General features: G+C 37.4%; 2 protein-coding genes across 3 annotated transcripts; one reads left to right on the plus strand and one right to left on the minus strand.

Moving 5' to 3' along the window:
* Positions 1-989: 989 nt before the first annotated feature.
* Positions 990-6,740, plus strand: LOC109237305 (transmembrane protein 184C-like). Its single transcript, XM_019403602.1, has 5 exons — positions 990-1,298; positions 1,791-2,089; positions 2,221-2,343; positions 3,361-3,651; positions 6,157-6,740. The coding sequence occupies exons 2-5, from the start codon at positions 1,826-1,828 to the stop codon at positions 6,361-6,363; spliced, it is 885 nt and encodes a 294-aa protein (XP_019259147.1). The 5' UTR covers positions 990-1,298; positions 1,791-1,825; the 3' UTR covers positions 6,364-6,740.
* Positions 6,741-6,953: 213 nt separating this feature from the next.
* LOC109237304 (pre-mRNA-processing factor 17) lies at positions 6,954-10,972 on the minus strand. 2 transcript variants are annotated; one of them, XM_019403600.1, is made up of 2 exons: positions 9,041-10,971; positions 6,954-7,347 (listed from the first exon to the last, which is right to left on the minus strand). In XM_019403600.1, the coding sequence occupies exons 1-2, from the start codon at positions 10,795-10,797 to the stop codon at positions 7,341-7,343; spliced, it is 1,764 nt and encodes a 587-aa protein (XP_019259145.1). In that variant the 5' UTR covers positions 10,798-10,971; the 3' UTR covers positions 6,954-7,340. The 2 variants fall into 2 exon arrangements, with proteins under 2 accessions (XP_019259145.1, XP_019259146.1); XM_019403601.1 differs by lacking the exon at positions 6,954-7,347 and having other exon boundaries at positions 9,037-10,972.

Raw genomic sequence — 10,972 nt, forward strand, 5'->3', positions numbered from 1 at the left:
GATTCAAGTGATGCCCCTAGTACTGATAAAGTCACCAGTATATTTCAAGAGATAGACTACAAAATATAAAACAAGAGAAATGTCAAAATGGGGGACCAAATATATATAGTAGATATTGTACATTGTAAAATACAAATACTGCAATCTTACACATTATAATAGGATACTTACCATTTTTTCAAGTTACTAATTAGTGTTTAATATATTTTCGCACGGACAAATTGTATGAGATGGTCTGGGATCCTTTTCTATCAGATAGGAAGGGCTGTAGCACAAAATGTACTTCTAAGTAATTGCCCCATAGATCCTATATCTATCTATATGAAGAAGAAATCATGTAACGAAGGGGATTCTTATTTGTACAAATGGTACTTCGAGCTTGGAACGAGCATGAAGAGATTAACGATACTTCTTTATCTTTTGAGTTGTTCTGCCGGATCGGTCGCTCAAGACCTTTGGTCTTTATCCGGACCCGATGAAAAATATGGGATCACTTCTTATGGACTCGTAATCAATATGGAATTATTACCTCATGCCCATTCCATATTTTCTCCTTGGTTGATGATAATAGGTACAATACAAATAATCTATGCAGCTTCAACATCTCTTGGCCAACGGAATTTAAAAAAAAGAATAGCCTATTCCTCTGTCTCTCATATGGGTTTCATAATTATAGGAATTAGTTCTATAAAAGCTAAATGACAAATGAGAGAACAATAAGTAGTAGGATGAAAAATTTTGATGATAAAAACTAACATGTGATAATTTAAATTCTTTTTATGAGTATTTTACCATAACATGTTATAATAAAGTGTAAAAATTCTTTACAGTGTGTTAATTTATTTAAGTTAATCCAATCGAAATACAAGGTAAAAGCTATAACAAAACAGAACCAGCACATGTTTGAACGTGAACTTAAAAAGTTTATAAGAGAAAATTACTAGTATTTGAAATATTCGTTTAATCAAGATTATGTTTAGATTTATTCAACATTTGAAATACTATTCTACCACAAAATGAAAACATTTGCAATACTTAAATAATATCTGATGCCAAGTGGTCGAGTAGATTGAAAAATCTGAGACGACTAAATGAAGTAGACAGAGTAAATTAGAAAGGAGATGGCATACTAGTAATAGATTCACAATTTTCCAGCTCTTACGGCTTACTCATCAAAAAGTCGGAAGAATTTGTTGCCACTAATCTTCATTGATTCACTGTAGTCCAAAATTGCTCCGGAGGGCAGAAACGCAGTTTTATTTTATTCTTAACTCTTATCTTCCCATTTATTTGAACAGGTTTATGCCGTTTTCTGGATCTTGATTTTTCTATCACTTTCTTGTTAAATTTCTGGTGATTTAGAAGTCCAAAGGATATTGGTATTAAGGGGTTTCGGATTTTTGTATTGATATAATATTCTTGATTGTATAATTTTCAGCTTTTGCTATGATTGATTGGGGTTGTTTTTTCGTTTTCAGTTAACCCATTCATTTTGATTTCTGAAAAGAAAAATCTGTTTTTTTAACTAGAAATTCAGTTTGGTTTTTGATAATATGGCCCTTAATATTCAAATAAAATTGGTGGATAAATATCAAGCTTAGGTTTTCTCAAATTTGATATTTTGTTAAAGAGTTGTATATATTAAATAAAGTTGTTTGTGGTTCTTCCTAGTATGGACTTGAACTGGCTACACTGAAAATAGCTCTAATTGAAATATGTTCTAAAATATAATTGAAAAATTGGTACACAGCAGTATAAAGATTTTGAGAGTTTGGTAATTTGAATTGCAGGTGTAGTTGTGTGTTCTTGCAAGACTTGGTAAAATATGGACTTTGCTAGTATGGATAGTGCACAGCTGACTATGGTGGGATCAGGGTTTTCTGCTTTGCTTTCGATGCATTTCACGATACAGCTCTTGTCACAACACCTCTTCTACTGGAAAAATCCAAAGGAGCAAAAGGCAATAATCATGATTATAATTATGGCTCCCCTTTATGCCGTTGACTCATTCGTGGGGTTGTTAGATATTCGTGGAAGCAAAGCATTTTTCATGTTTCTAGACTCGGTTAAAGAATGCTATGAGGCTGTGGTAAGTGGCTCTATTGTGTCATTGACATGCTTCTGTTAATGGGGCATATACTATTTAGCTGTTTGCTTTCTAATTTTTTGTCAAAAATATTCCAGTTTCTTTTCTAGCATTTAATGTTGTTTAATTTGCAGGCAATTGCCAAATTTTTGGCCTTGATGTATAGTTATTTGAATATATCCATCAGCAAAAACATTGTGCCAGATGAAATCAAAGGGAGGGAAATTCATCATTCATTTCCTATGAATCTATTTCAGGTATGATTATGCTTATGTTTAGCTTTCCTCTTCATGTGTGCCAGATGATAACGCATTGATGTATTTATAACTGATAATCACTGTATTTGGATCTAGCCACTATTGCACTTTCCTCCTTTAGGGGTTGTTTGGTATGAGTTATAAGAAGGTATAGTGCTGGTATAAAAATTTAATACCATCTTAATACTTTGTTTGGTTAGCAAACCAGGTATAAGTTATCCCAGAATTAAAATTAACACCGGGATAACTTATACCTTATAGAGGGTGGGGTAATTACCACCGGTATGACTTATACATTCTTCTTACAAATTATGCAATTGTCATATTTAATACAACATACCAAACAATGGATAAAAAACAATCCCAGCATAACTAATCCCAGTATAACTTATCCCAACATAACTTATACCAGTATAATTTATCCCGGCATAAGCCGTATTCAAACCAAACGACCCCTTAGTGTTTACTGTATAATAATATCATTGTGAAAAACTTTAGGGGCAAGGGACCCCCCCCCCCCCCCCCTCTTTCAAGTATCCTTTTTTTTTTTTTGCTTTAAAGTACAGGGGTTCTATTCTTCCAAGATGAATAACGAAGTTTTTTGAGTTATTAGCCTAATGTAACCATTTACCAATTGTATCTGCAAATCCTAAAGAAGTTTTTGAGTTATTTATCCTAAAGAAATTATATTAATCCCCAGACCCCACTTTGTGGGATTATACTGGGTTTGTTGTTGTTGTTTTAGTCTAAGTGCTGATATGTCTATCTAAGCTTGGAGTTCAAGTACTTGTTCTTTCAAAATTGGATGACTTTGGCGCTTGGCTTGCTAACGCTTTATGTAAAGTTTCTTATAGTCTGGCTGATGCGAGAAATTAGGTTGAAGTTTGTCTTCCTACTTTTGGCAGTCGTTGAATTGAGCTTACACCTTTCTTACACTACTACACTAGAATGACTGATAAATTACTATTGCGATGGTAGATTATCATATGCATCTAATGTTCTTTCTGCCAATCGCAGCCTCATACTGCTCGCTTGGATCACCGGACACTGAAACTTCTCAAGCACTGGACATGGCAGTTTGTCATTATCCGTCCAGTATGCTCTATCTTGATGATCGCGTTACAGATTCTTGGGGTATATCCAAGTTGGCTCAGCTGGACGTTTACCATCATTCTCAATATTTCTTTCTCAGTGGCCATGTACTCCTTGGTTGTTTTCTACCATGTTTTCTCAAAGGAACTGCAGCCACACAAACCACTATCAAAGTTCATCTGCATCAAAGGGATTGTTTTCTTCAGCTTTTGGCAGGTAGATCCTCGGTCTCACACTCTTCTCTTGATTCATTGAATTTGATCAAAAAGGATGAGAGAAAAAATAGGTTCATTTGCTATTTGACTACTAAGATTACCCTTCGCCTAACAACAACAAAAAAAACCCAGTGTAATCCCACAAGTGGGGTATGGGGAGGGTAATGTGTACACATACTTTACCCTTCACCTATGCTTCATCAATTCATTTGTTATTGTTGTCTTTTTTTCTCTTTGAGTTTGTAATGCTTCCTCTTTTACAACTTCTGTTTCTGTTTTTATTAATTTACTGTTCCTTCTTCTTTTCTTCCAAGTATGTGAGTCATTTGCTTCCACTACTTCTAATTTTGGACTTATCTTTCTACTTTCTTACTACAGTGGCTAGAGCAATTGAAAATTAAAATTGATTACTGGAATTAATTCCTTTTTTACAGTTAATAAATAAACATTGAAAACTAATTTTAAGTTATCTTTTTGTGGCATATAGAATTTTGATCTTAGTGATATTTAATTTGGGCTGTTAAGTTCTACGGTCCTTGTTAGCTGTTGCTTCTTTCCGCTTTTCTCTTTTAAAAACATTGGTTGAATTGAAAGATGAAAATAATTGTAATCTAAAGGGGAAGCATAAGTATAGAGCAGCTTTAGTCCCAAGGGGATGATTGAGTGGTTGAGGTGCAAGAGTGACAAGCTGGAGATTCCAGGTTTGAATCCCTAGTAAAAGTGTAAAGCTTATGTGATTCGGTACATGTGTTTATGTACTGTACCAGACAGATTGCCTGGTGAATTAGTCAAGATGCTGGCAAGCTTACTCAAAGCTACCACTGTCAATTGAAAATATATACATGATCAGCAGCCCACGGTGTTTTTGTTCAGGCAATTACCAGTTTACCACCAAAGGACATGGTTAGGACTTAGGAATTAGGATACACCTGGAAAGAGTTCTACTGATGTAATTGCCTCAAATTATGGTAGTTGTAGTCAAAGACACTTTTTCACAGACCTTGCAAAGTCCAAATGAGAAGGTTATTTTCTTTGTTGTTGAGTAGGTTAAGTTTGAAGAAACATAAGTTTTTAGTGCAATTCTAGATGGTATTAAGGATTTGGATTTGCGTACAAGAAGTTTATGCTAGATGTTTATGAAGTACCAATACTTATCGAGCTTCTTTAGTTCTGTTATTCTCATTGCATGGTCATGGTGTGGGGTTAGGGTGGATAGGGGGCATAGATTTGCTTTATTGGCTGGTAACATCTTCATTGCGTTTGCCTTATGCAAGCCTTCTATTACTTATGCTCTTACATGTACTGAAACCATATGCTAAGTTGCGCGGACTCTTCGATTTTGGTGCCGTCCCCGTCCCGATACGAGACGGGGACGGGAGCGGGAGCGGGATACGTCCCCGATTCGGTCAACTGACTTCGGACACTTTGACCGGAGTCCATCGACAAATTTGGGATAAAAATTGAGATTTTGATTTCTCAAAATAAAAAATAAAACAGATTTAGGAGAATGAAAGAATAAAATCCATCTTGGAGAATGAAAGATTGAAATTCTACGATATTCATTTAAGTTTTTCACAGAATATCTCTCAAAATTTACAATATTTTTATAGCTCTATTTTTTATTAGCCAACCCGTATCCATATCCGGATCCACAACCCCGAATCTTAAAGTTTAGATTTTGCCGAATCCGATACTCGGGTCCGTCCCCTATCGGGTACCCGCACCCGAGTCCGAGCAACTTAGAAGCTTGGGAAAATGATTTCTGTATAGAGGACTTGGTTTCATTACAGTAAGACATCAACATGCCTTGAAGTCTTTGCTTAGAAGAGACACAGACGGGTTCTGGGCTTGGGCTATCATATTTATCTGTTCAAACAATTGAGAACTAAGGTCTTTACCTTGTTTACCTCCGCCCTCCTCTAAAAGGTTGTCTTTAAGAGTAGATATTATTCTTTTACCAGTCATCAGCGTCCCCTCTGAAATCTGATAGTTGGGTGGATCACCTGTTGTGTGAGTTTGAAGCATGGATCAATGAATTAATGATTTTTGGATAATAGAAATGACTCCTGTTAGCCGGCAAGTCATCAAGCAAGAATACAAAACACCACCATTAAAAGCATTGAATCCTATTAACATCCTGTTGTCTTGCATGCAGTTGCAGGGCCAAGATTTTCACTAAGGAGAGTCAAAATATAAAAAATTAAACGCATGAAAAGCCTAGGGAATTCAACATATAGTATATATACATTAAAAGAAAAGTACCTAGCACAGTATAATTTTCTGGCAAAGGGGTGTTCCGATTGACACCCCTTGGTTAAAGGTGGTTCCGCCACTACTTGCATGCTATTACTGTCGAAGTTCTTTGAACTTCTGGAAAAGTTGGTATTGGTTTCTTCATTTTGTTGTTGTTGTAAGGAAGCCTCTTTCCATTTGATGTTTTTGCTTGTCTGAAGTTTATATTTACCACCACTAGCGCAATAAACTATTCATCTCCGACTTTTTGCAGGGATTGCTGCTTAAAATTCTAGTTGCATTGGGTGTCATCAAATCTCACCATTTTTGGTTGGATGTGGAGCACCTTCAGGAAGCCATTCAGAATGTTTTAATTTGTGTGGAGATGGTTTTCTTTTCTGTCATGCAGCAATACGCATACCATGTGGCTCCTTACAGTGGAGATGTCCACGCAAAGCTTTCACAGAAAAAGAATGAATAAGTTGGTGCAGATGACATTGGTGTGGATTGACACTTCTCCACTGTGTGATCTTGCATTTACCAGTAACAATGTGTAATGCAAGTCTTTTTTTTTGTCGTGTAAACTATTGATACAGAAGAGAGAAATAGGAAGTATGCTCATCTTAAGCTAACTAATTTTCTTGTGTCCGCGAGGAAGATAGGATTTCTATCACTTTCTGTAAACAATTTTCTCTTTTGTGATTTGGATTTCTTGAAGTTAGTTGCATCAGTAATTTTTGTAGGTGCTCCTGTAGGTGCTATCCAGCACCTACAAAAGCCTGATTGTGAGCATAACCCAGGGTATACATTTTGTAAATTTCCTTGAAAATATTAGTATAAGATCGCTTTTCTCTTGAACATTTCTTATGACTAGCATGAGCTGGCAGTGATTTTGCCCTGCGTCTTCATGGGACATTGACATGCACTACATCGAAACATGAATATCTGTTTCACCTATCCTCACATGTTTGTGTACCCTTCCACTTTAATCCTGTCCTTATGGAACCAGACATTGGAATCAAACTCGACAGAACACCAGATACCTATTTATCATTTCATCAACAAAAGAGATGAAATAAGAATTGCAACTTCTAAAGAAACAATATACAACATAGATTTAATTCGTACATCACATTAGCACTCAAAAATGAATAACTGATCTCTGTCTAACTTGTCTACTGGAACATCATATCTTGATTGGAAGTTACATGTCCCTCTGTTAGTAACTATTGGTACAACCTCAACTGTAATAACCAAAGAAAACCATCTCAGAAAACATGTTTTACAGAGCTAAAGACTAGCATTGACCAACCAAGGAATACATAGCTTGATTCCTCCAGCCAATTTGTCCAGTCAAGTTGAGCACCCAATGCATAAAGAGTCTCTATTCCTCTAGCCAACTGGAGTGGAACAAGTTGGCGTTGCTTACATGGACAGGCAGAAATGATTGCTCCAGAACTAGTCCCTGCATACCAGAGATGAGGTTAGCATGTTAAACACCAGGAATAATAAATGTGCATCCACCTCAAGTATAAGCACACATGTACAAACAAGACTGCAGCACAATGAGAGAAGTGAATTGGAAATATGGTTATCCTCCAGAGCAAGAGAGGAGAATGATCTATTTGATATTATGGATAACAGATCTATTGCTATTACTTGCTATCAGGGCTTCTTTCACTTTCTTTAGCCGAGGGTCTATCGGAAACAGTCTCTCTGCCCTTCCAGGGTAGGGGTAAGGTGGCGTACATCTTACCCTCCCCGGACATACTGGGTTGTTGTTGTTGTTGTTGGATAAGAGATCTATCCATTAATCTCTCTCCCCCCCCCCCCCCCAAAAATCCAAATAGACCTTCATTCATCAAGCTCATAAGATACTGATACTCTACATAAAGTAATGACAAGCAAAAGAGCAGGAGTGGATGTGCTTTAACCCTCTCTTGTTGCTAGGAAGTTGAAATTCATCATCATTCAAAGGGATTTACAAGAGGAGATACTTGAGGAAATTGACAAATGGTCTCAAAAATTCAACATGAAAATGGCCATGAGAGAAATGCAACCAACAATCTAAGGTATTAGGCAGGTAGATAGCCGAATGAATAGGCAACAAGGAAGCTACCAATTGGCATGAGAAAGAATGCTCAGTAAATACAAAGACAAGATAAAATAGCTACCAACTGAAATGAGAAAGAATGCTCGGTGAATACAAAGACAAGAATAAATATGTCCTAGATCAAAATTTCAACAGCACAATGCTGAAATTCCAAGGGTTGCATTGCTGTACTAACTACGAAAAGGCAGTAAAGAAAAGGGCAGGGGGTCTAATAAGACAGGATCTATAGGAGGTCAAGTACTTCTACCCCCAGAGAGCAACTATAAATGCAAACTACTATATGGACAAAAGAATAAAAAATCAATAACGTGGATTATACGAAGTACAAACCATTTTAATCAATTTCAAGTATCATCTTTTTTAAATTATCACTTTAAATTACTAATAAATGCAAAATGCAATATTAGGTCAAGTTTTTAATCAGGATTATTGTATACTAATTTTTCTAGTTTATTATTCTAAAATCACTAACCTATCCATCCATAACATTTTCTTCACCTAATATATTACTTTAGAATTCTATTTATTATTCAGTGCCAGCCACTCTTTTGCAGAGGGATTCTATTGGTGTTAGGCGCAAACCTAAGTGCTTTTCTTCTTGCACTTGAGCATCATATAAAGGAACACGAAATACCCAATATAACAGCACCTAGCTTCAGGGTTTAAGAGCGCCTTTAACAACATTGCAAGTCGTCATTCTTATATGACCATCTTACAATTTGAGATGGCTTCATTCATCAGGGTGCCGAGAGTACATCCGTGGATCAAGGTAGGAGGGACAGATTAGTAGCAATTCCAATCAAGAAATAAGTTTAGCATGACTAAAGCTAAACAAACCCTAGGATTAAAATCCTATAATATGGCATCAGAGACACTCTTCAGACAATCTTCTACAATTGTTTATGTTAGAAATATATAATGCATATATAAGGAGAGCATTTTTACTCATCCACATCACACCTTTACAAGTAAATTCTATGACGACAAGCAATAAAAGATCAACCTACATAATCATAGTTATAAAGGCAAGGATCATAAAGCTTACCAGTACTTGATCAAACCATCCCAACCACAAGTAGCAACTTTACTTTGTTCCAGAGGATGCCACTCTGCACCAATACAGACCCCGTCATGACACTTGAGAGTTCTGAAGACCTTACACGATTTCCAATCCCAAAACCAGCATCTGCCTTCACCATCTCCTGATAAGACAAACCGTCCATCAGGTGAAAAGTTGACCTGGCAAGCATAACCAGCGACAATGTGTCCAGCAAATCTTTTCTTTTTATTCAGCTGAAATCTCTCTCGCGTACTATAAATAAGAATCTGGTTATCCAAACTTTGAGCTGCAATCCAATTCCCATTCGGATGGGGCGAAATAGATGGCATGGAATGCATATGGGGTTCACTAATATACTTAATAACAACCGGAATACCATATTCCCAAACACGGAGTGATTTATCATCACTAGAGGTCACAAACCTCCTATTATTATCCACAAAGGTAATTGTATTAACTGCCCCCAGATGTTGATCATACTCTTGTGTAATCTGTCCACTATTTATGTCCCACTGCACAATCTTCTTATCACTCATACCAGCCAAAAGTACATTCTGCTTATCCTCATCAGGGTTAAGCCTCACCACATAGGGTATCTTCCCTGTGGTGAACGTTTGGATCACCTGTCCTGTTTCTGTATCCCAATACTTAATATACTTATCATACCCAGCTGTCAAAAACTTCGACCCATCATTGCAAAACCAAATATCCCTCACCGCCTTTGAATGTCCCATATAAGTCCTCATACATTTACCAGAATTGTAAACATCCCAAATCTTCACCTTTGTATCCATCCCAGCTGACAAAATCAAATGACCATGCTTAGGGAAAAACCTAATAGCCGAAACCCCTTTGGTGTGCCCACTCCAAGTATGAACCAATCGTTTTGGTATAAAACAATGATCATTCGCAGCCTTTGCATCCTTAGGAGGAGCGATCCACGACCTACCCTGATAATCTTTTTCCTCTTTACCATGGAATGTACTCTTTTCAAGTAAAGGCTCAGGCTTTTCTCCACCACCTCTTTCTTCACCCTTCTTCTTAGCATACTCTTCAGCATACTTTTTCTGCTCCTCAGTTAATTCTACTTGTAATCCTTCTTTCTTTCCAGCCCATGGACTCTTCCTGTTCTTCATCAGCCACGTGTCGGTCGCCGGATTCTCAACTTCCGACATGTCCACGTCACCCTCATCACCCTCCTCCTCCATTTTTTCCTTCTTTTTCTCTAATTTCCTCTTTTTTTGTTCATGCTGAGGTATATTATACACAGAAATTGCATCACATTCCTTCATTTTATCCAAATCACCAATGTAACTATTTTCAGAGGGATCAACAGCGTACCCGTATTTCTGAAAAGTGTTGTACTGCTCGTCGAATACAAAAGGTTCAATAGCGGCGTTTTCGACAAACCCTAGCTTGTGATTTCGGAGCCCTTGAGCTAAACCGTCCTTGGCGTAGGGGTGAGCTGGCCCGTAGATTGGTGCCCAGAGTTGCTCGTATGTCGGGTTGAATCCGACGAGGTGTTGGGTCGGATCGAGGGGTTTGGATTGAGCTCTGGCAGCTTCACCGGCGACTGTTAGGGTTAGCATCGTGTCGTCGACTTTGGGGGCGGCGGATTTTGAAGGGAGCATGCGGATTGGGGATGAATCTGGCGAAGGGCTTTGGTCGGAGGTTTGGGAATTAGGGTTTTGTGGCGGCGATTCGGCGGTTTCATCGTCGGCGTAGGACTGTAAGAGATCCATATTGAGAATTTGCAAGGTTTTCTGAAAAAATCGGTAATATAAGTCGCACTACTGGTGAGTTAAAACGAAAGGCTTTTGTGATTTTTGTTGCCACGAGTGTTTTTTCCAAATTTTAGATGACTGATTGAACACTAGGCTAAACTTTAGAAAAAGATGGGTCAGAATTCGACCCCAC

This window comes from Nicotiana attenuata, unplaced genomic scaffold (assembly GCF_001879085.1).
Source record: "Nicotiana attenuata strain UT unplaced genomic scaffold, NIATTr2, whole genome shotgun sequence".
Taxonomy (NCBI): Eukaryota; Viridiplantae; Streptophyta; class Magnoliopsida; order Solanales; family Solanaceae; genus Nicotiana; species Nicotiana attenuata.